Genomic DNA, 26,352 nt, shown 5'->3' with positions numbered 1-26,352 from the left:
AAGTCAGGTGATGCTGAGGGAATTAGATTAGGAAATGAGACACTTAAAGTAGTAAAGGAGTTTTGCTATTTGGGGAGCAAAATAACTGATGATGGTCTAAGTAGAGAGGATATAAAATGTAGACTGGCAATGGCAAGGAAAGCGTTTCTGAAGAAGAGAAATTTGTTAACATCGAGTATAGATTTAAGTGTCAAGAAGTCATTTCTGAAAGTATTTGTATGGAGTGTAGCCATGTATGGAAGTGAAACATGGACGATAATTAGTTTGGACAAGAAGAGAATAGAAGCTTTCGAAATGTGGTGCTACAAAAGAATGCTGAAGATTAGATGGGTAGATCACATAACTAATGAGGAGGTATTGAATAGAATCATGGAGAAGAGGAGTTTATGGCCCAACTTGACAAGAAGAAGGGACCGGTTGGTAGGACATGTTCTGAGGCATCAAGGGATCACAAATTTAGCATTGGAGGGCAGCATGGAGGGTAAAAATCGTAGAGGGAGATCGAGAGATGAATACGCTAAGCAGCTTCAGAAGGATGTAGGTTGCAGTAAGTATTGGGAGATGAAGAAACCTGCACAGAATAGAGTAGCATGGAGAGCTGAATCAAACCAGTCTCAGGACTGAAGACCACAACAACAACAACAACAACAACAACAACAACACTATACAACTTAATACTATCCATGCTCATGTAATCTAAATTTAGTTCAATAAATTAGAAAGAGAGGTGCTACTTTTTTTCTTTTTTCTCTTGTTTTTTAAATGCTCCTACCTTCTCAGTTTTATTAAATAACTGCTGCTTATAGCTTCATACGAAAATACTAGTACTATTTACAGATCATCACTTCTTTTCATGCAGCTTTACAACATACACTGATATTTGCCTTATAGCTAACAGAACATTACAACCGTTGAATCTAGATATTCAAATATTCTGTTGATAGAACAGCTAATGAGGCAGCTTTTCAATTTTTTTTAATTGTCTGGTAGGGTTTTCCAGTTTCTTGCTGTATGTTAGATGGGAGACTGTTTAATATCTTCTGACCAGAGTACATAACCTCAGAGAAGCAGGCAAGTAGAATACACCAACAGGATAATTTGTGTTGCTCAAATTGGCTATCACATCATTTGTGTTCCTCTGTTGACAATTCTCAATGAAAACATAACTGAGAGATAGTCAACAAATGTTGCTGACTTAACTGAGCCAGCATTCTATCATAGGCCCCTTTTTGCTTTTGAAAGGTTGGAAGCAATGATGTAGATATGTAACTAGAGTTGTTTTGCTTATATCCAGTTTTGTGGATGGGCATCACTGCAACATATTTAAGTCTATTAGGAAATGTACCTCAAGTGATTGATAGGTTACAAAGATAGCTTAAGGGTAATGCTACTAAGTTAGCAGAAATTTTCTACTAGAAACACCATCATAGCTGGCAGAATTATGATAATTTAGTGGCTTGATGAATTCTATAATCTCCTTTGGAACTGTATTTTTGAAACTTATGTCCACAGATGGTGTTCGCAGTGTCAGTCTGCACAAGCAAATCCAATGCATCTGCATTTGGTTGTTTATTACTATGTATTGTGTTCACTGCCATTCTAAGGAAGTAATCACTGAATTTGGTGGCCAGTGATTTTAAACTGTTGCCATTTCTGCCAGAGCTATTGTTTCTTTCTTTTTTAGTAATTTTCTATCTCATTTAGTTAAATATAAGTACAAGGATGATGGCCTCCATTATGATCTTCTTATAGTGTCTTCAAAGGCAAGAAGAACAATGTGAATGCAGTCTCAGATTACAAATAAGGTGATACTGCATCTTTTTCAGATTTTCAGTTGTGTAGTGTTAGCCTTGAACCCGAGGCTTATTAGATATCAACAAACGTTTGACTACATATGAAAGAGTGAGTCGGAGGTTAAACTGAGATTTGTAGCAATATATAGGTACAGTCCAGTTGTCAAATCTCGCATTTTCAGTAAATTGGATTGCTGAAGTGCAGTGATAAGTATTAGTGGAATTGCGACTTTCTAATGAATTAAGTTATACATAAACTTTGTTTTTCACTATCTGGAGATTTCCAGTTACCTGCTTGGTGCCTACTGACAAACTGTTATGGTCTTCTGCATCATAATATAAAAGCTCAAATGAATTATAGATAGGATGCATAGTTTATAAGGAATTTATTGTCATTTAAAAGTGAGGCTGTAAAGTGGCATGATGAGATGTAGCAAAATGGGAAAACCAGCTAACTAGAAAACAGTGCATGCAGTGTAACATTCATAACTGAATAATCCTATACATTTGAACTAGAGCAATCAAGATGTTTCAGGGGTAGGCTTTCTTAAAATGCAGTATTATAGGCATTGGCAGAGGTGTTGGTAGAAAAAACTTTCATTGAGTTGCAGTATGGTGAGAGGCATGATATTGTCTTATACAGTAACAACACATTTCTCTGTCTCCATTTGTGGATAAAAATAGCTTGAGGCCACTACAACAAACACATCACATATCCTGCGGATTATTATACATAGGAGTATTTTTATATGGTGTAACAATACTGTATAGCCTTCTATGAAATTTTCAGTTACTCTTATGACATAGGTAGTCACAATGTATGTGAATTGTTTTAATCATATACGGGTACTGTCACACTTAGTAAAAAATTACACTCCTGGAAATTGAAATAAGAACACCGTGAATTCATTGTCCCAGGAAGGGGAAACTTCATTGACACATTCCTGGGGTCAGATACATCACATGATCACACTGACAGAACCACAGGCACATAGACACAGGCAACAGAGCATGCACAATGTCAGCACTAGTACAGTGTATATCCACCTTTTGCAGCAATGCAGGCTGCTATTCTCCCACGGAGAGGATCGTAGAGATGCTGGATGTAGTCCTGTGGAACGGCTTGCCATGCCATTTCCACCTGGCGCCTCAGTTGGACCAGCGTTCGTGCTGGACGTGCAGACCGCGTGAGACGACGCTTCATCCAGTCCCAAACATGCTCAATGGGGGACAGATCCGGAGATCTTGCTGGCCAGGGTAGTTGACTTACACCTTCTAGAGCACGTTGGGTGGCACGGGATACATGCGGACGTGCATTGTCCTGTTGGAACAGCAAGTTCCCTTGCCGGTCTAGGAATGGTAGAACGATGGGTTCGATGATGGTTTGGATGTACCGTGCACTATTCAGTGTCCCCTCGACGATCACCAGTGGTGTACGGCCAGTGTAGGAGATCGCTCCCCACACCATGATGCCGGGTGTTGGCCCTGTGTGCCTCGGTCGTATGCAGTCCTGATTGTGGCGCTCACCTGCACGGCGCCAAACATGCATACGACCATCATTGGCACCAAGGCAGAAGCGACTCTCATCGCTGAAGACGACACGTCTCCATTCGTCCCTCCATTCACGCCTGTCGCGACACCACTGGAGGCGGGCTGCACGATGTTGGGGCGTGAGCGGAAGACGGCCTAACGGTGTGCGGGACCGTAGCCCAGCTTCATGGAGACGGTTGCGAATGGTCCTCGCCGATACCCCAGGAGCAACAGTGTCCCTAATTTGCTGGGAAGTGGCGGTGCGGTCCCCTACGGCACTGCGTAGGATCCTATGGTCTTGGCGTGCATCCATGCGTCGCTGCGGTCCGGTCCCAGGTCGACGGGCACGTGCACCTTCCGCCAACCACTGGCGACAACATCGATGTACTGTGGAGACCTCACGCCCCACGTGTTGAGCAATTCGGCGGTACGTCCACCCGGCCTCCCGCATGCCCACTATACGCCCTCGCTCAAAGTCCGTCAACTGCACATACGGTTCACGTCCACGCTGTCGCGGCATGCTACCAGTGTTAAAGACTGCGATGGAGCTCCGTATGCCACGGCAAACTGGCTGACACTGACGGCGGCGGTGCACAAATGCTGCGCAGCTAGCGCCATTCGACGGCCAACACCGCGGTTCCTGGTGTGTCCGCTGTGCCGTGCGTGTGATCATTGCTTGTACAGCCCTCTCGCAGTGTCCGGAGCAAGTATGGTGGGTCTGACACACCGGTGTCAATGTGTTCTTTTTTCCATTTCCAGGTGTGTATTATGGTATCTTAAATCATTAGTTGAAAAATCATTGCCAACTGTCAAATAGCCTTCATAACAATCAATGTGGCACCAGACATGAGCACACCAATAACTATGCACTGCCTATCATGCCAAGGGATATCAGCGTGGCTGCACACTAGATTTTATGACATGTACATTAAGTTTTAATTATCATCTAGGAAAAATTCAAGCTAAGACCATATAAACTGGTTATGGTTTTAGTACTGTATATTCACTCTTCAATGTGACACATTTTTGGAACTGATGGATAAATTGAAGACCTTGGCTGTAGATGTATGCGTTCTCGCTGTTCAGGAAATATTTATACCTCAAAAACCACCTCATTATCATCCTGGAAATGCATCCCAAACAACTGTTCCTTCATCTGAGGGAAGTGGAAGAATTCACTGGGTCTATGCCAGGAGAATACAGATGCTAATGAAAAATTTGATAGCCTAAAGAGGCAGCATGTGAGTCCTGTGCAGAAAGGGTTGGGGAGTCCTTGTGGAGAAAAAATACCACTTTTGACAGCTTCCACTGACACTTCATATTGACAGCTTTCCATAACTTTGTAGGAAATGTTGACGATATGCTTCTGTTATAATTTGCTTTTTATGTGCATTATCTGGTAACACTAAAAAAACTGCAGTTACATACCTTTACTTTTTACACACCATAATTAAAACTTAATGGCTACTCTTAGCAGTTTTCAAGATCAATCTCTAATGTATTTGAGATGAACAATATATAATCAATGTGTAATATCAGTTCTGACTTGCGAAATTGTGACAGAGACTTTTGCTGCAAAAACTGTTTTTGTCACATACGATAATGTTGGGTTTTTGTGTAACTTTTGACCTACTGACATTAAACTGTTATCCCGTTTTGTCTCTGTGAAGTTTCCTGGCCTCCAGCAGCTGGAGAGAGTGTGTTGACCTTTAGCAATACACATTTTTTATCCCAGTTGTCAAATCTTGGAATCTTTGTGAAATCAAGGTGTAAATATTGGTTTTGGAGCACTGATACATTTAAACTGTCTTGCTCTTCAGATCTACATATGCATCAATTTATAAGTGCATATTCTGCAAACCACTGTGAAGTGCATGGCAGAGAGTACTTAACATGGTACCACAAGGTAAGGTTTCTGCACACAGAGATTGGTGACCCTTCTTCAGTGTAGCACTGCCACAAATTGATCTTGGTTCATCAATAAAAGTTTCTTGTATACTGAACTATCCAAGCATGACTCATGGCTTGCCCTCATAACTTTGCTTCTGTCAGAAACTCCCTCTTGTCATATGTGATATTCTTTCTTCCAGGGGTGCTAGTCGTGCCCCAGATCACATAAGACGTGATCTGGAGTCCTTCGAGGTATGTAGGAGAGAGGTACTGGTGTAAGTAAATCTGTGAGGGTTAGCTGTCAGTCAGGCTTGGATAGCTCAGTCTGTAAGAGCACTTGTTCATGATTGTCAAAGGTCACAGGTTCGAGTCACACTCTGGCATACACTCTTCATTTTCAAATCAGTGGACACTCTGCTAAAGGGTGAAAATTCATTCTGGTTTCCGATGTAGTTAATCTTTAGAACAATACTATAGGGTGCCCATAAAGTCCCATTTTCACATCAGCAAATAATAGAAAAAATAGAGGTAGAGCAGCATAGTGTGTAGTAAAAATGTATAACAGATCTTAAAGTTTTTTTTTTTTTTTTTTGTTATACCAGAATTTCAATGTGTGCACCACTTATTGCTGATGAGATATTAGGGTACAAGTCAGCACTGCAGCATCAACAGTCCTTACTAATTCATTGATTTGTGCACAAAGGGTAGCAGTGAGGTTGTCTAGAGTTATGTATTCATGAATCTTTATGTAAGTCACACAAAAAGGATAACGTTGTGACATTAGGAGTGCTTGGGGTCATGGGATAAAACCATTATGACCTAACCATCTCTCAGCAAATATGTCATTCATCACATCCCACATGTTCAAATTTCAATGATAAGGTACTCCATCATGCTGAAAGGTGATGGGTAGTTGCAGACCTTTGATCTGTGGTAGAAAGAACTGTTCAAGTGTTTCCAGCTAGACCTTTCCTGTTATGGTTTTCTATGTGAAGAGTCTTACAGTGCATTAGGCCACACCGAACATGAAGCTTCAGCCTATCGTGAATGTATTCATGTATGTTCTGTGGGATTTTGGAGCCCCAAACCCTAATTTTGCTTCACATAGTCATCGTCAGTGTCTAAGAGGCCAGCATGGAACAAGTGAATGCATACCACAGAGGACTATTGTTTATCTGCAATGCTTCGACCACCTGCACTGAATAAGGATGAAGGTGTAGCTGTTTATGTAACACTTTATGGACAGATGATCTTGCTTCCTATACTGTGCATGATGAATGAGGAATTAATTTCTGGGGACTGTACTGAAATCAAGAATGCACTCTGTCAAGATGTTCTTGAGACACAGGGGAACATCCACTTTGGCAAAGGTCTTTGACACTGCCTGTAGCCGGCTCGGGTGGCCGAGCGGTTCTAGGCGCTACAGTTTGGAACCGCGCGACCACTCCGGTCGCAGGTTTGAATCCTGCCTCGGGCATGGATGTGTGTGATGTCCTTAGGTTAGTTAGGTTTAAGTAGCTCTAAGTTCTAGGGGACTGATGACCTCAGAAGTTAAGTCCCATAGTGCTCAGAGCCATTTGAACCATTTGAACACTGCCTGTCTGCTTCAAGTGATTTTTGGACTTTACTTATTATGCTTGTTTTTGCCTGTGGTGCACTCCCATAATAGCGGTGATAGTTCCACAGTATTGTTTTCACAGATTTGGTCTCTTCACACCAGATGCCACATTCTGCCTTCTCCTGGCCTATCGCCATTTTGATGCACTCCCAAGTCAAATCCACAACAATGGACAAATGGAAAAAAATGGAGAGCTGCTAAACATTTTACAACAAACCACAATTATCTGTCTCCATGTTATGACTTCTACATCTACATCTACATCCATACTCTGCAAGCCACCTGACGGTGTGTGGCGGAGGGTACCTTGAGTACTTCTATCGGTTCTCCCTTCTATTCCAGTCTCGTATTGTTCGTGGAAAGGATTATCGGTATGCTTCTGTGTGGGCTCTAATCTCTCTGATTTTATCCTCATGGTCTCTTCGCGAGATATACGTAGGAGCGAGCAATATACTGCTTGACTCCTCGGTGAAGGTATGTTCTCAAAACTTCAACAAAAGCCCGTACTGGGCTACTGAGCGTCTCTCCTGCAGAGTCTTCCACTGGAGTTTATCTATCATCTCCTTGACGCTTTCGCGATTACTAAATGATCCTGTAACAAAGCGAGCTGCTCTCCGTTGGATCTTCTCTCTCTCTTCTATCAACCCTATCTGGTACGGATCCCACACTGCTGAGCAGTACTCAAGCAGTGGGCGAACAAGCGTACTGTAACCTACTTCCTTTGTTTTCGGATTGCATTTCCTTAGGATTCTTCCTATGAATCTCAGTCTGGCATCTGCTTTACCGACGATCAACTTTATATGATCATTCCATTTTAAATCACTCCTAATGGAATTAACTGCTTCCAGTTGCTGACCTGCTATATTGTAGCTAAATGATAAGGGAACTTTCTTTCTATGTATCTGCAACACATTACACTTGTCTACATTGAGATTCAATTGAAACAATAGCGGGACTTTATAGACACCCTGTACAGTCGTGGCATGAGATGTCTGCTGTGAGAGGGGGAAGGGCACAGTGTGTGTGTGTGTGTGTGTGTGTGTGTGTGTGTGTGTGTGTGTGTGTGTGTGTGTGCGCGCGCGCGCGCGCGCGCGCGCGCAACACGAGTAGCAAACATGAGCCATCTCATTGGCAGTTTGGTAAGTGGGTGATGCCGGTAGTCACGCTGGAACATTGGTGCCAGATGACATGCAACTTCTGCTGGTTACATACCGTCTGGTGTAGCCTCAGTACGAGTGCGCGCCGGCCGTCGGACATGGGCTGCGAGTACCACATGAGCTTCTTGAGTCGCTCCGCCGGACTGACGCCTCGCTCCACGACCAGCACGATGCGCGCCCACTGCAACACAAAGTGACGTCACAGCGGGGGGGAAAATTAGCTTCCTCTGGCGACAGCAGAAGAGCGGACAGCGCTGGCCCTACCTGTCGCTGCCACTCGTTGCGCGTCTCTGCGATCTTCTGGTATGTGTTCCCCATCATGGCGATCAGCATGTTCACCAGTAGGATGGCCACGATCGCCATGTAGATCACGAACAGCAGCTGTGTGTGCAGGCGGATTGTAATCAAACACCGTTCATGAGTTCTCTAAAGGCGCGTTTACACTGAGTTCGCAACATTGTTCGTGGCTAGTAATGGACTACCGATGTTGGCAACATGTTCTCAACACAAAATCAGTATTCCACAGCTGTGTCGGCAGAGATCAAAGAAACATTGTTCGTGGCCTGCTACCACTAAATTCCGCTACGCAGCGCTGCTGTTCGTTTGCTCTCAGTGAGTGTTTTGGTGTTTGTTTTGCTGAAGTGTAGTGGTGCGTTTATTTTACGTCCCAAATGGAGTGGTCACGAGACAAAACTTTCCAGCTGATGTCGCTCTATGAGGCAGAGGAGTGCCTGTGGAATGTACGTTGTGCAGGTTACAAAAATACTAAAATCAAACATGATTCATTACAAAAAGTTGCTGCGGCGCTTGGCACCAGCAGCAGTGACGTGGACAAAAAAATTAAATCTCTCTTGTCTCAGTACTGACGAGAGAAAATAAAAATAGAGGAAAGTAAAAAAATCTGGATGTAGTACTGACATACTTTACGAAACGAAGTGGTTTGGATTTAAATATCTACGTTTCCTGGATGATATGGAACTATTTGAGATATGGCTGGCTTTGATAGGAGTCTCCTGATGCCAGAAAACGAAGAGTAACGGCAAGTCTTTGGTTCACAGGGATTGCATTTCTGAAATTTGTGACTTCCTTTGAAACAACTGGTCCTATAATATTCAACAACATTTCAAAATCTGACGGTGACATCCTACTGAAGTTGCGAAAGTCAGACCCGCTTCCAAATTCAGCTCACAAAGCATGTCATTCCCGCCACGTCTTCTATAGTATGTTTTGGTCCGCCGACGACGACTACATCGTTTTCTTCGTCTGTTTATTTCGTTAAGTATTATTAATGCAGCACCAAATGTCATTAATTCTTCCTCTTCACTTGACATAGCGTATCTCTTGACGTGAATACACAAAGTAACCTATCAGTTCACTCCAGCAGACTATGCGAATACGTAGAAATGTTGGTCGCTAATGTAAACGGGAATACGAACAACGAACAATGTTGCCATGTTGAGGGTACAAGTTGCACACAATGTTCCGAACAAAAACATGTTCTGAGCTCAATGTAAACGCGCCTTAAGACCATAAACTGAGGGCCTTTTTCGCGCAAGAGGCCGTGCATTCAAACACAGTAAGCTGAAGTGACGCACTTCACATTGAACTTTACGCACCCTTTTGAAACAATTCTTATAGGAAAGATAAAACAACATTTTATTGTTAATTTAGATAGGGAGTGACCCAAAATGACATACTAAAAAGTTAATTGTCTTTCACAGCTCATGTATGCCAATTACAATTATAAAAATGCAATTTCACATTAGACTGACTTTTCTAGAGTAGCACATGCATAAAGAATTCAACATAAAATAATTAGTTTCGTTATGAATACACAATTTCAGTAGTTTGTTTGTCATTTTGGGCTACTCGGCAGGGCAAAATACACACATTTTCTCGTAGCAGAGTTATTCCTTTATTTCTGCTATTAAATTGTTAGTATAAGCATAAAATATAGCACAAATACATATTGTAGATTAAGTAAATGTTAGAACTGTAATCGTAAAAAATTAACTACACATTTTAGTAAAATGTACCAAAATTTATGGTCAGTTATTTCCAGCAACGTAGAATCTTAAAACCTGAGTTGTAAAAACTAATATTTGGTGTGTTAGTTACTATTTTTAATTTCTAATAGGTTTTTCTATAAACAGTTACACTGCGTTTCAGTAATCGGTGAGGTATGTGACGCAGCAGTGCAAAACCAACGTAGTCCTGTGTCTTTTGCCCTCTTTGGTCGAAATCTTAAAAGTTAACATACACACAATTTTAAACATTGCTACAGAGTTAAAAACTATTCTTTATAAGATCTCCCGCTAACAGTAAATCTTCCACACAAATAACGAACACTGCACAGTTTTAGAAGATTTCTAACAGAAATATTGGTTCCGTTGACTTCGAAAATGGTTTCCTGCATTGCAGCTCACCAAATAGAAGCAGGGAAAGACTAATTGGTTGTGGGCAAAGTGTAGCCACCACAAACAATCACGGTAACCAAAGACTGCGGTCCTGTCAGCTGCCAAATTTTTTTAAAAAAGCAAGCCTCTATGACATTGTACCCTTCTCTGCCCTTTTGGACCCTTTTCCCTATACAGTCACTAATGTCGACTGAACTGGGAATATCCCAGATGTGTACCAATGGCGATAAATCATTTCCTGTTATGTTATCAGTAGGATTTTTACAGCATGCTGCCTCTCGGTATCCCGTACATCCTGTGTTACGTTTTCGTCTTATTTACTCGTTTCAGTATGCTGCGGATGTAAAATTTGTTTTATGTCGGAATAGGAGCTTTGTTATAAGCCTATGTAAACTCGGACGAGGGCACGACTTAAACTAACATGTACTCTGTACTGTCAAAACAAACTGTGGTATAACATTTGTAGTGTTGAGACGGCTGTGTGGGCCCGTTGCGAAAGACAATAAATGAAGTAATTCACGAGCAGTATCGGTGCACATCTCCGAGTCAGCTACCTTGTAGTACTTGTCTAGAATATTGAAAGGTCTTCTGTTCATGTTTCACGATGGACGAAACGGTGGCTGTTTTACAGCAGAAATTTTATTTTATATTCACGTGTGAATCGCCTACCACGGTCGTGTTCTGTCGTGTTGGTGTCCACATATTGAAGAATGGTTTCAGTACTACGTGCTAGAGATGACGTCTTAAACGAGACCGAACGAGGTGGCGCAGTGGTTAGCACACTGGACTCGCATTCGGGAGGACGACGGTTCAATCCCGCGTCCGGCCATCCTGATTTAGGTGTTCCGTGATTTCCCTAAATCGCTTCAGGCAAATGTCGGGATGGTTCCTTTGATAGGGTACGGCCGACTTCCTTCCGCATCCTTCCCTAATCCAATGAGTCCGATGACCTCGCTGTTTGGTCTCTTTCCACACGTCAATCCAAATCCAAAATCTTAATCGAGAAATACTCACTGAGTAGCATCAATTCTTTCTTTTCCATATTTCGTGCTTCTTTATAATGACAACATTTGTGGCATCCTGTGCAAGCTTCTTCATCTCCCAGTACCTACTTCAACCAATATCTTTCTGAATCTGTTTAGTGTATTCATCTTTTGGTCTCCCTCTACGGTTTTTACCCTCCTGCCCTCCAATACTAAATTGGTGATCCCTTGATGCCTCAGAACATGTCCTACCAACCGACCCCTTTTTCTAGTCAAGTTGTGCCACAAATTTCTCTTCTCTCCCCAATTCTATTCTCATTAGTTATGTGATGTACCCATCTTCAGCATTCTTCTGTAGCACCACATTTCAAAAGCTTCTATTCTCTTCTTGTCCAGAATATTTATCGTCCATGTTTCACTTCCATACATGGCTACACTCCATACAAATACTTTCAGAAACGTCTTCTTGATACTTAAATCTATACTCGATGTTAACAAATTTTTCTTCTTCAGAAACGCTTTCCTTGCCATTGCCAGTCTACATTTTATATCCTCTCTACTTCGACCATCATCAGTTATTTTGCTCCCCAAATAGCATTTAAGCTTCTCATTTCCTAATGTAATTCCCTCAGCATCACCCGATTTATTTCGACTACACTCCATTATCCTCGTTTTGCGTTTGTTGATGTTCATCTTATATCCTCCTTTCAAGACACTGTCCATTCCGTTCAGCTGCTCTTCCAGGTCCTTTGCTGTCTCTGACAGAATTACAATGTCATCGGCGAACTTCAAAGTTTTTATTTCTTCTCCGTGGATTTTAATTGCTACTCTGAATTTTTCTTTTGTTTCCTTTACTGCTTGCTCAATATGCAGATTGAATACCATCGGGGATAGGCTACAACGCTGTCTCACTCCCTTCCCAACCACTGCTTCCCTTTCATGCCTCTCGCCCACATATGTAGCCCGAAAGTGCGAACTGAACACCTGGCTGAAGACACCTGGTTAGAGTAGCTACACTGTCGTGTTAAGACCCGGGCTGAAGGGAGGAGAATAGTGTAAGTAACATCCCAATATTCTGACTGGAGCGCTGTCACACGCTACTCCTCCCTACATCAACGTAGTACAAGACTTGTGTTGTTGTTGTGCTCTTCAGTCCGAAGACTGGTTTGATGCAGCTCTGCATGTTACTTTATTCTGTGCAAGCCTCATCTCCGAATAACTAACTGCAACCTAAATCCTTCGAATCTACTAACAGTATTCATCTCTAGGCCTGCTTCTGCGACTTGTAACCCCCCCCCCCCCCCCTCTCCCAGTATCTCCCTCCAATACTAAAGTGGTGATTCCTTGATATCTCAGAATATGTCCTACCAACCGATCTCTTTTGCCACATGTTTCTTTTCTCCCCAATTCTATTTCGTACCTTCTAATTAGTTATGTCATCTACCCATATAATCTTCAGCAATCTTCTGAAGCACCACATTCTTGTCTAAACTGCTTATCAACCATGTTTCACTTCCAATACAAATAATTTCAGGAACTGTTTATGTATACCGCAAAACAGAACAACAAGACTGGCATATGGATACGGGAGAAAATTTGCGTTTTAGTAGAGGTGACACAGGAGTTTTACACCCGTTCATTCCGTAAACAGTCTGATTTGCAATCCGGATACAGCCAACTGCCGCTGGAGCGCGCTGCGATCGTTTTAAGGCCTAAGGCTATAGGTTACGGAAGAAGTAAATTTTCTTAGTTTTCTTAAAATCGGATGTTAAGTAATTCATAGCTACCGTAGCGTCGTCTACCCTGCTTTGCCGAGAAGACACGTGGCTGTCGCTCTTTGTTTGCGCGTGCTGCAGCGACAAGATTCAAACACGTTTGAATTCTAACGTCGCCAGTTGCAGCGGGAGACAGGCAGCGATACAGATGTCGCTCGCGTAGGACACTTCCATAACTACACCTGCGGTTGTGTTTTGTCACCTGAAGCTGTCGTGCGCTGTCGCTCGCTTCTGTCGCTCACTTAGGACACGGCCTTATACCACGTTGAGGCACGCGTCCCGTATGCACAATTCCACTTGGTTGCTGAGCGTTCAGCATCATGTGCATGTTCAACATGCATTTTTGGAGTAAACTTATGTTACAAACTGATCAACATTTTAAGCTCTATAACACTCACCTTAGCTTCCAGTTCATGATCAGTGCGCTCGAATGCGCCGAAGTAATCGCCGAAATTCGTTAGCGACATGAGAAACATCGCCATGATGGATTCCGTCGGGCTGGGCATTGGGTTGGTGACAGAGTCGTCCACGCCTTCCGGGGTGTTCGGGTTGTCGAATGACAGGAATATTATGTAGTACGCTGCAAAACATCGAGATTCAATTCCTAGATGAAAATAACGTGAATGTTATTGTGTCAGATTGTAAAACTGCGGCCGGACAGTATGTTTTCATAAAAATGCAGACTTGTAATATTGTCTAGAATTAGCGTCCAGCTCAACGAATTAAGTTACATACGAAAACAATGCATATGCATCTTTCATCACATGGCTAAATCATTTGTGCAAGTAAACCATACAAAAAATGTTAATTATAGTGTGTTTCTAGAAAGCTGAAAGAATAGTATGTTAGTAGGCTTAATAATCAAACGATCAAATTACTGAATGCCCGTTAATTTTATTAAGTAGATATCTGAAATTACCTTGAGAGAACCCCATGACAAAAACGAGGTAAATCGACACAAAGCGAAGAAGGTCACCCATTACCATCCTGTAGATCATTACCACGAAGGGTCCCACTGTCTTAAAGCCCCTGAAAACGAAATTACTTTCAGTTTTCATAAGTAAAGTATATTTAGAATCTTTTTTTCTCGGTATCATGGATATCACTTGAGAAAAGTTTCAGAAAGAATGTTGGTCTATCAGTATTTACATTTGCATTTCAAATAAAACATTAAAAACTGTAAAAGTAGTAATTACGATAAAAGGAGAAAAGCCCTAGAATCGGTGCTATAGTGAGGAAGCACGTTACAAAAACCTCAAATGCATACTAAGATTAGATTAGATTAATTATTCATTCCATAGACCCTGGGTGTGGAACATGTCAGATAAACAGATTACAAAAATGTAATTAGCAAAACTTGAGTTTCATTAATTTTAATGATCCTTAGTCAATAAACAGTAAAGTTAAGTACATGAATTAAAATTAAACTTATAATATTTACAGGTTTAATACTTATATCTGCTTTCATTAAATCCATCATTCACACAGTAGCTAGTTACTTGGTTATTATAACCAAGTACTGTCAAAAATTAAAGTAAATTATTCACTCAATGACCCTCAGTAAAGAACAGTCAAATTATGTACGAGATTTAAAATTAAACTTCCACTATTTACAGACTTAAGACTTATATCTTCTTTCCATACATCCATAATTCACACAGTAGGTAGTTACTTGGCTGCTACAACCAAGATTGTCAAAAATTAAAGTATAATAAATTTTCATTAAAATGGTCTACTGAACTTGTTGAGAAATTCATGGATGGAATAGAAGGGGTTAGCAACCAAAAATTCTTTTAAATTATGTTTAAATTGTGCCTTGTCTGGAACTAAACTCTTAATGGTCGCTGGTAACTTTTGAAAATATGCGTTGCTGAATACTGGACTCCTTTCTGGGCAAGAGTATGTGATTTTAAATCTTTATTTATATTGTTCTTATTCCTAGTATTGATACTGTGTACTAAGCAGTTAGTTGGAAAAAGAGGTGTATTACTTACAACAAACTTCAAATATACTAAGAAGCTGTGGTTAGTATGCCCAATTCTTTGAATAGGGTTCGACATGATGTTCTTGGATTTACACTACACATTACTCTTGTTAAACGCTTCTGTACTCTAAAAATTTTTTCTCGGTTTTTGAAGTTACCCCAAAATATGATACCATGTGACATAATGGAGTGAAAATAAGCAAAATATGCCAGTTTTTTTATATTTATATCTCCTAAGTCTGACATCATTCGCATTGCAAACACAGACTTGTTTAGGTGCTTTAGCAGTTCGTTAGTATGTCGCTCCCAACTGAATTTATTATCAAGTTGTAATCCCAAGAATTTTACACTCTCAACTTCTCCTATTTCCATGTCATCATATTTTATACACACACTAGAAGGAAATCTCTTGGAAGTTTTGAACTGCATATAGTGGGTCTTTTCAAAGTTTAATGACAGTCAATTGGCTATGAGCCCTTATTAATGTCTGTAAAAATTTGATTAGCTGCCCTTCCTAAATTTATGTTTGATTTACTATTTATTGCAGTGTTAGTATAAATCCCCAGTTTAGCTGGTGAGTCTGTAGATGGTGGTATTATAGGCAGAAGGCATAACTGGCCACACTTTCCCACCCAAGTTTTGCGATAATTCAGCCAGTCCGTCCTTGAATGACTTAGTGAGCCGCCGCATAGGAATTCTTTCTACTTATTATGTGAAGATGCTCTCGTAGTTTTATGTCCCTTTATGTCGGATTCTGAAAGTATGATACTACTGTCTATGTTTTACGTATGGGCAAATAAGTTTTATACAGGATGCCATTACGGTGCATTTATTTGAGTAACACCGTAAAGTCAACTTGTTCACGCTGATTATAAACTGTTACCAGTACGAGTACATGGTCTACCATATGACTAGATCGAAAGGCATCCTATCGCTGACTGCCGGCTATGGCGCACAGTCTGTAACTTCAGCGTACAGTCGGTACAGTTCGTATAAGATCGTACATCTTCGGTTATGCCAAAGTTATTCATTTATTTATTAATATCAACCTTTACTGGCATTGTAAAATTACTGAAAGATAGTATTGTATTTATGGCCACTGGACTCCTCCTAATGTATGAGTAAATGTAAATGTCGTGTGACTAGGGCCTTCCGTCGGGTAGACCGTTCGCCGGGTGCAAGTCTTTCGATTTGACGCCACTTCGGCGACTTGCGTGTCGATGGGGATGACGTGATGATGATTAGGACAACACAACACCCAGTCCTTGAGCGGAGAAAATCTCCGTCCCAGCCGGGAATCGAACCCGGACCCTTAGGATTGGCATTCTGTCGCGCTGACCACTTTTTTTTCGATCGTTGTGTTTGGTCGTTGCGGACTTCACATGACATCCGTTCAAGTTCGTTTGTTGATCCTTCCACTCAGTGTTTTTTATTACAGAGTCCAACCGGCTCTCTGACCGAACACGCTGCGGTACCGTGTCGGCAACCACTCAGCTACAGGGGACGGACAATATATGAGTGGTAAAAGGTAACTTTTGTTAGCAAATATTAAGTAATAGCAATTAATTGATTCGAGCCAGAATAAATGTACTTTCCATACGTATCTTTTTGCTGCCGTTACGAACGATTGCCGCATCAGTACCTCAACGCACCGGCCAACAGCCTCTGCTAGTCAGCGTGAGAACCTACCGCTCGCTCCTGATTCCAAACTTATTGCGACGCTGATACATTCACGTATGTGAAACAGCAAAACTGGAAATAAAGTAAAATGCACTCTTATCTGCTAATAAGGGGTACCTTACAACATTGTAGGATAATGTAAGGTACACACGATGTGCTGTGGGATTGATCGGTACGGTTGGAAATGGCGAACACAATCCGTATGCCGCATAGACACGTTTGTTCTGTAAGACGACCTGTTTCAACAGTCTTAGGCTGCCGTCATCCGACCTTATGGAAGTTGCTATAAAAATGCCATGTTCCATTCCATGAAGTCAAGGTTTGTAGGATTAGCTTTCAGTGACAGAAGAGTGGTCGTCGAGAATAGACTGGCGTTCCAGCTCGCATGCTTGCTCACCTGCAGAAGAAGAGGAAGTAGGGAGCGGTGGTGAGCATGATGAAGACGGCGACCACGTCTTCGGCCTCCGTGTGGCACGACAGGCGCAGGAAGGGCATCCCCAGCATGAACAGGCACGAGCACAGGAACATGACGCGCGACGGCGCCGTCATCTACAGGCGAAGCAAGAGCAGTCTGTATTAGTAAGCAGTAAGTGTTGTTATAGAACAACAGCCCACCTGTATTACTAAAACCACTTTCCCGGAAACAGGTACCAGTTGCAGGTTGCCTATGTAATAGTTTCCAGGTGCAACAATAATATGATTTCCAGTATTTCCCCTAACTCTTGATTGAATTTAAAAATTTAAAATACTGTTGTAATCTACTCATTAAGAGATATAATCTTACGTTATAAGTTTTACACAGCAAGGCAAGTATTACAGTTAGGAACTCTGTGATTGTGTTCAGGCAGCGCAACTGACGGCGCACAAATACCCGGACTATATTCATCCAGTATTTGACAATGCTGTAAATGAAGCAGGCAAAAAGGAATACAAACGTCTTAAAAATGAGATCAACAGGAAGTGCAAAGTGGCTAAGCAGGCACGGCTAGAGAACAAAAGTAAGGACGCAGAGGCTTATCTGACTAGGTGTAAGATAGATACTGCCTACAGGAAAATTAAAGAGACCTTTGGAGGAAAGAGAACCACTTGTATGAATATCAAGAGCTCAGATGGAAAGTCAGTTCCAAGCAAAGAAGGGAAAGCAGAAAGGTGGAAGCAGTATATAGAGGGTCTATACAAGGGCGAGGTACTTGAGGGCAATATTACGGAAATGGAAGAGGATGTAGACGAAGATGAAATGGGAGATTTGATACTGCATGAAGAGTTTGACAGAGCACTGAAAGACCTGAGTCGAAACAAGGCCCCGGGAGTAGACAACATTCCATTAGAACTACTGACAGCCTTGGGAGAGCCAGTCCTCGGAAAACTCTACCATCTGGTGAGCAAAATGTATGAGACAGGCGAAATACCCTCAGACTTCAAGAAGAATATAATAATTCCAATCCCAAAGAAAGCAGATGTTGACAGATGTGAAATTTACCGAACTATCAGTTTAATAAGTCACGGCTGCAAAATACTAACGCGAATTCTTTACAGACGAACGGAAAAACTGGTAGAAGCCGACCTCGGGGTAGATCAGTTTGGATTCCGTAGAAATACTGGAACAAGTGAGGCAGCACTGACCCTACGACTTATCTTAGAAGCTAGATTAAGGAAAGGCAAACCTACATTCCTAGCATTTGTAGACTTACAGAAAGCTTTTGACAATGTTGACTGGAATACTCTCTTTCAAATTCTCAAGGTGGCAGGGGTAAAATACAGGGAGCGAAAGGCTATTTACAATTTGTACAGAAACCAGATGGCAGTTATAAGAGTCGAGGGACATGAAAGGGAAGCAGTGGTTGGGAAGGGATTGAGACAGGGTTGTAGCCTGTCCCCGATGTTATTCAATCTGTATATTGAGCAAGCAGTGAAGGAAACAAAAGAAAAATTCGGAGTAGGTTTTAAAATCCATGGAGAAGAAATAAAAACTTTGAGGTTCGCCGGTGACATTGTAATTCTGTCACAGACAGCAAAGGACTTGGAAGAGCAGGTGAACGGAATGGACAGTGTCTGGAAAGGAGGATATAAGATGAACATCAACAAAAGCAAAACGAGGATAACGGAGTGTATTCGAAATAAATCGGGTGATGCTGAAGGAATTAGATTAGGAAATGAGACACTTAAAGTAGTAAAGGAGTTTTGCTATTTGGGGAGCAAATTAACTGATGATGATCGAAGTAGAGAGGAAATAAAATGTAGACTGGCAATGTCAAGGAAAGCGTTTCTGAAGAAGAGAAATTTGCTAAAATCGAGTATAGATTTAAGTGTCACGAAGTCGTTTCTGAGAGTATTTATATGGAGTGTAGCCATGTATGGAAATGAAACATGGACGATAAATATTTCGGACAAGAAGAGAATAGAAGCTATCGAAATGTAGTGCTACAGAAGAATGCTGAAGATTAGATGGGTGGATCACATAACTAATGGGGAGGTATTGAATAGAATTGGGGAGAAGAGGAGTTTGTGGCGCAACTTGACTAGAAGAAGGGATCGGTTGGTAGGACATGTTCTGAGGCATCAAGGGATCACCAATTTAGTATTGGAGGGCAGCGTGGAGGGTAAAAATCGTAGAGGGAGACCAAAAGATGAATACACTCAGCAGATTCAGAAGGATGTAGGCTGCAGTACGTACTGGGAGATGAAGCAGCTTGCACAGGATAGAGTAGCATGGAGAGCTGCATCAAACCAGTCTCAGGGCTGAAGACTACAACTAACAACAACATTTGAGAATTAGAGCACTTAGCGATTTCCAGCAAACCTAACACATAACTTAAAACCTTTAAGAAACTTTTTCTCGCTAACATTTCCTACAAAATGATGAAAGGAAAAAAGTATTGCTTATTACCTTTTTCTTGTTCATGCAGTAAAACTTCAACATCAGACATGACGTTTTAATTTGTTACTCCATTACTATTAGCTCTATTCGCAAAACACTTTGCTGACAGTATTTACATATATCACTGAACGTAACTGCAAAATTACACCACCCGTACGACACATAGTTTAGAAGATACGAGGTCTGTTCAAAAAATACTAGAACATTCGTAATTTTGCGCCAATGGTGTGTTGAAACGAAATGCGTTGACGTCCCTGTACACGCCTGTGTTTAATGTGTAACTGTCGGAAGTTTCTGTTATGTACACTCCTGGAAATTGAAATAAGAACACCGTGAATTCATTGTCCCAGGAAGGGGAAACTTTATTGACACATTCCTGGGGTCAGATACATCACATGATCACACTGACAGAACCACAGGCACATAGACACAGGCAACAGAGCATGCTCAATGTCGGCACTAGTACAGTGTATATCCACCTTCCGCAGCAATGCAGGCTGCTATTCTCCCATGGAGACGATCGTAGAGGTGCTGGATGTAGTCCTGTGGAACGGCTTGCCATGCCATTTCCACCTGGCGCCTCAGTTGGACCAGCGTTCGTGCTGGACGTGCAGACCGCGTGAGACGACGCTTCATCCAGTCCCAAACATGCTCAATGGGGGACAGATCCGGAGATCTTGCTGGCCAGGGTAGTTGACTTACACCTTCTAGAGCACGTTGGGTGGCACGGGATACATGCGGACGTGCATTGTCCTGTTGGAACAGCAAGTTCCCTTGCCGGTCTAGGAATGGTAGAACGATGGGTTCGATGACGGTTTGGATGTACCGTGCACTATTCAGTGTCCCCTCGACGATCACCAGTGGTGTACGGCCAGTGTAGGAGATCGCTCCCCACACCATGATGCCGGGTGTTGGCCCTGTGTGCCTCGGTCGTATGCAGTCCTGATTGTGGCGCTCACCTGCACGGCGCCAAACACGCATACGACCATCATTGGCACCAAGGCAGAAGCGACTCTCATCGCTGAAGACGACACGTCTCCATTCGTCCCTCCATTCACGCCTGTCGCGACACCACTGGAGGCGGGCTGCACGATGTTGGGGCGTGAGCGGAAGACGGCCTAACGGTGTGCGGGACCGTAGCCCAGCTTCATGGAGACGGTTGCGAATGGTCCTCGCCGATACCCCAGGAGCAACAGTGTCCCTAATTTGCTGGGAAGTGGCGGTGCGGTCCCCTACGGCACTGCGTAGGATCCTACGGTCTTGGTGTGCATCCGTGCGTCGCTGCGGTCCGGTCCCAGGTCGACGGGCACGTGCACCTTCCGCCGATCACTGGCGACAACATCGATGTACTGTGGAGACCTCACGCCCCACGTGTTGAGCAATTCGGCGGTACGTCCGCCCGGCCTCCCGCATGCCCACTATACGCCCTCGCTCAAAGTCCGTCAACTGCACATACGGTTCACGTCCACGCTGTCGCGGCATGCTACCAGTGTTAAAGACTGCGATGGAGCTCCGTATGCCACGGCAAACTGACTGACACTGACGGCGGTGATGCACAAATGCTGCGCAGCTAGCGCCATTCGACGGCCAACACCGCGGTTCCTGGTGTGTCCGCTGTGCCGTGCGTGTGATCATTGCTTGTACAGCCCTCTCGCAGTGTCCGGAGCAAGTATGGTGGGTCTGACACACCGGTGTCAATGTGTTCTTTTTTCCATTTCCAGGAGTGTATGTCTGTTAATTACTGTTCAGTGCTGTACTGAACAGAGCGTTGTGTAGCACAGTTTGTGAATTTAGAGATGGCAGAGTTAGAAGAACAATGCGTCTGCATTAAATTTTGCGTGAAACTCGAGAAAACCTTTACAGAGACCCGCCAAATGATGCAGGAACCCTACAGTGATGAGCGCTTAAGCCGTACTCGGCGTTTCGATCGGCTCACATAATTTAAGAATGGCCGGACGGAAGTTAAAAATGACACATGTTCAGGACGCCCTTAGACGTCTACCGACGACGCTCATGTCAGGAACTTCAACGAAACTGTGCGTGCCAATCGAAGACTGACTATCCGAGAGATTGCAGAAGAACGTAACATTTAAGTTGGAACATATCTTGAAAACCTGACACAGCGTCTTAGAATGCATCGTGTTGCTGTCAAGTTCGTCGCACGGCTCATGAGTCAAGACCAGAAAGACCTTCGGCTCGCAATCTGTGAAGAGCTTTTGGATCCCGCGAATGAGAACGAGATGTTCGTGAAGAGAATCATAGTTGGTGCCGAGACGTGGGTCTTCGGTTATGTTGTTGAGACCAAGATTCAATCTTCACAATGCGTCGGGAAAGGTTCTCCATGACGAAAAAGAACTCATCAGGTCAGGTCAAATGGCAGAATCATGCTGATAGTTTTCTTTGACTTTGAAGGATTAGTTCGTCATGAATTCTTGCAACAGGGACAAGCTGTTAATCGATGGTACTATCGGGAAGTGTTGCGACACCTGCGAGAAAATCTTAGAAGGAAACGGCCTGAAATGTGAAGAGACAGTTCATGGCCCGTCCATCACGATAACGCATCCGCAGATTCATCCTTTTTGGTGCCTGACTATTGCACAAAAAACGGAGTAACTGTGCTGGGTCATCCTCTGTACTCTCCAGACTTGGTCCCTGCGGAGTTCGCCGTTGAAAGGACGAAAATTTGCAACGAGAAACGACATTAAAGAAAATTTGTAGACGCTACTTCGCGCGATGCAGCAAGAGGCGTACCACGACTGGTCCCGGAAGTGGAAAAGGCGTCGGGAGCTTTGTATGAATTGTCGAGGAGATTATTTCGAAGAAGATCATGCACAATAAGTGAAAGGTAAGCGTAGAAAAATTTTGTAGAGAAAGTTCTGGAATTTTTTGAACAGACCTCGTATCTCGTCATATACACTGAGAAGCGTAAAAAACCTAGTAGGCGAAACCTAACAGTCTAATTGAAACCTATTTAAACACATAAATTTTAACCATTAACAATAATTTCTGACATAGAGGTGTATGGAACTATGTACGTGTGGAAAAGTTACGAAGAAAATAATTACGGAACCTTAATTCCACTAATGTGTAGAAGTCCGTTAATTGGTAGGAACATTTTATATGATATGAATCTTCTGTAATTAGTAAATATAACAAGTGTATTGTTAACATTTGATACCTAAGCGTTTATACACGCTTCAGCTTATATAGACACTAGAATTCACTCATGTGTTTAATATATAAGAGTCAAGGTAATCACTGATATGTGTCATTTGTTTTAGGATGAGAGTTTTAATTGTTAATTAATTAAAAATGTTTCTAAACAATACCGAGGTTTGTTCGGGATTGTTAAGAAAGTATAAATAGTTACAGCTATGTTGGCAATGTACGTCAGTACTTTGCGTGATGTCGGACAGAAAGCATGTAGCTTGTTGACCATGATTTATTTCATTATTGTGTGTTACAACTTATTTCAGATTTGCCAATATGCTTTTAATTACTTTGAAACTGCAATAAATATTCAGCTGACGCAATACGAGATCGATTTTTAATTTTAACTTTTCTGATGTTGGAATTTTTACAGTGACTGAGAATTTAGCACTTCCGCTGCGACAGAAGAGTAAATACAACCCATAGAACGTTATATAGGTCTGCAACTTTGCTTCCGCTGTTTTGCAGTAGACGACAGTAGCGGCAAGTGGGGTTCGGGTGGTTGATCGTAGGTGTAATACAATAAGCTTAGGCATCTGTAAACATAATGCCATAAAAATATTAGTAGATTTGTGATTGCATCGTAAGGTTATTGTCGATTAAGTACGTCAACTTACGTACCCATTTCTCGCCATTTGCTGGAAGTTTTAATTTTCTGCTTTAACATGAAGAAATCTGCGACTGTGGCTCTTAAAATACTGGGTAAGACCAATGGTGTGGGAACTATTAGTGGAAGAACGTGCAGAGAATGTTTTCAACGCCTTAAGAACGGTGATTTTGATGTCGAAGACTGGGATGCCGGTGGAAGACAGAACGTTTCCGTAGCTACTGAAACAGACGAAGACAGTCACAGGACATCATTATCGAAAGCAATTGATCCGTTCGAGCCCAGCACTGAAACACAAACAGCCACAAAATAGCGATAGACACGTTAAGGTAATTTTGCAGCAGGTCAGTGCCCGACCGCATGTCGCAAAACCCGTCAAAATATACATGGAAACATTGAAATGAGAAGTCCTATCCCTCTCGCCGTATTCTCCATACATCGCTGTCTCTGACTACCACCGTTTACGATCAGAGGCATACAGTCTGGGTGACTGTCGGGGATATGTGAAGAAACATTTTCCAGCGTGCATAGTGGCGCACAAGATATGATGTGCAGAGTGCATTAGACTCTGTGGAATACACATGTTCCTGTTTGTTGATGGGGCAACGTAATATATTTTTGGTAGTCAAATATATTCATATGTGTTGTGCGAATAAAGTATAAGTTTATTTTGTCCCTTAAATAGTTGTTACCTGTCATTTAGCTGCGTTAATCTGCATAAACTACAAAACTGACCAGCACTTCCGATCATATGAACAAGTGCAAATTTGAATCGATTCATGGATCCCTTCAAAAGACGCCCAGTTCTTCCGCCAAGTGATTCGTATGCTATCCGAAAGATTAGAGAATGTAGAGGCCAGCGATGGGTAATATCATGAATCATAATTTTTTTTGTAAGTTTTTCACAATAAAGCCCTGAACTTCGAGAAAAAACGTCGGAAGCAAAGTTGTAGACCTAGTACTTTTTGCTTAAAATACACCAAATTATCCAGACTGTTTCATCTAGTATTTCACAGCGAGAGCACCTTCCCCAAACGTCTTTTCACTTAAATGCTTAAGGCCAAATATTTAACACTTTAACTCAAAAAAATGGCTCTGAGCACTATGGGACTTAACTTCTGAGGTCATCAGTCCCCTAGAACTTACAACTACTTAAACCGAACTAACCTAAGGACATTACACACATCCATGCCCGAGGCAGGATTCGAACCTGCGACCGTAGCGATTTCGCGGTTCCAGACTGTAGCGTCTAGAACCGCTCGGTCACCACGGCCGGCACACTTTAACTCATTTGTAAAGTAATAAGACGTCTGAAGCTGTTTTATACGCGGGGGTTCAATTCCTTGAAGATTGGGGGTTTATTGGTGTGGAACTAAGCAGTAATTGGGTTTTCGCTACGCAGCTATATAACCAGTCTAGCTTTCATGAGCCGTTTAAGATACTGTAATTCTGTTTTCACAAAAATGAATCGTGAACAGGTCGACACAAAAATGACGTATAGTGCCTTTTAATAGGTATATTAACTACAGATATATCGGCATGGACTTCGCTTCCTCAAATGGATCTACAGTAATTTCCGCTGCTAGTGTCGTAGATTTCAGAGACCAGTCCAACGGCGTTTCGCTTTCCAAAAGCCGATTAGTAGTAGGCTTGACGCAGCTAAGAGTGTGCTTTCAAATGTGGACAATGGAGAAAAGTTTAATTTAAAATTGACAGAGTCACACTTGGCTACCTGTGGTGAGAGCGACACATCAACGAAGGCATGGGACGTGGCATCTAAGAATGAACCAACAGCTATCTATGGTAATCGTTCTGCTCCTGTTTCTGCCATAGTCTTGAAAGAAAGGAGTATATAAAAATTGAAAGGGTTTGTAAGACAGAGAACTGAAGTACAAAGAGTGTTTAAATAATAAGTTCGCATCATGAGTTTACTGTCAAGATACACAGTTACGCAGCAAAATTACATTAGCAACAGCAACAAGCAAAATAACATCAGAAACAGAAAAAGCAAATGCAAAAGAATAAACATTTCCCTAAAATTCCATTATTCCATAACGTCCTCGAAATATCCACAGTTTTCTGCAGTACATGCTTTCAGTCGCTGGTGTAAGGATTTCTGGACAGAGTGAGGAGACCACTTCGACGTCATTGCACATGTAGTAACAATGTGATGTTTTAAGTACTCGTTGGATCGTCGGAAGGTGTGCATTGTCTTCATCTTGGACTTTACCCAGGACGAAAAAAAGTCCAGTCTGGCGAACGTGCAGGCCAACTGATAAAGCGTTCAGGTTCTATCTAGCGACCAGAAAAAGGTGCGTGAGTGATTAGTGGGCCTGGTGCGTATCATGCTGGTGCCACATAGCATACAAATACGTATTTCAAGCGGTCGTTCCTCTTGGAGCCCCGGTAGCGCTTCGGTAACATATTGTGCGTATATTTTACCCGTTAAGGTTTTTTCAATGAAATGATGGCCAATCATGTAGTCTTCCAATAATTTCGCACCAAACGTTCACACACCGTTGCCTCCGATGTTCAAACTGTCTCAGCCAGTGAGGATTCTCGGCAGCCAAATAGTGCAGTTTCTTACATTCAGCTTTCCACGTTTTGTTACGGTAGCTTCATTGGTGAAGACAATTCTTCGAAAAAAGAACCTATAATCCTGATGTTACTTGAGAAGTGAGCGACAGAATTCAAGGCGTCTTCTGGAACCTCGCTGCTTAATCTGCTGGGTTGATGAAGTGACCACATGGTACGGGTAGAAGCTATTTGCACGCAAAATGCGAACATTGCTGAGCTCACCTATTCCAGAGGTACCCGCAGTTTCCCTGGA

The 26,352-nt window shown here is 42.3% G+C and overlaps 1 protein-coding gene across 1 annotated transcript in view; it reads right to left on the bottom strand.

Moving 5' to 3' along the window:
• The window catches only part of LOC126474692 (transient receptor potential cation channel subfamily V member 5), a 169,240-nt gene that overhangs the window by 5,626 nt on the left and 137,262 nt on the right, over positions 1-26,352 (bottom strand). The window contains exons 14-18 of the mRNA XM_050102170.1: positions 17,225-17,376; positions 14,083-14,192; positions 13,562-13,743; positions 8,253-8,369; positions 8,044-8,169 (exon numbers count right to left, since the gene is read on the bottom strand). Coding sequence (XP_049958127.1) covers positions 8,044-8,169; positions 8,253-8,369; positions 13,562-13,743; positions 14,083-14,192; positions 17,225-17,376 — 687 coding nt within the window. The remainder of the gene's footprint in view (positions 1-8,043; positions 8,170-8,252; positions 8,370-13,561; positions 13,744-14,082; positions 14,193-17,224; positions 17,377-26,352) is intronic.

The sequence above is a fragment of the Schistocerca serialis genome, chromosome 4 (genome assembly GCF_023864345.2).
Source record: "Schistocerca serialis cubense isolate TAMUIC-IGC-003099 chromosome 4, iqSchSeri2.2, whole genome shotgun sequence".
Lineage (NCBI taxonomy): Eukaryota > Metazoa > Arthropoda > Insecta > Orthoptera > Acrididae > Schistocerca > Schistocerca serialis.
This window is presented reverse-complemented; position numbering and strand designations above follow the sequence as displayed.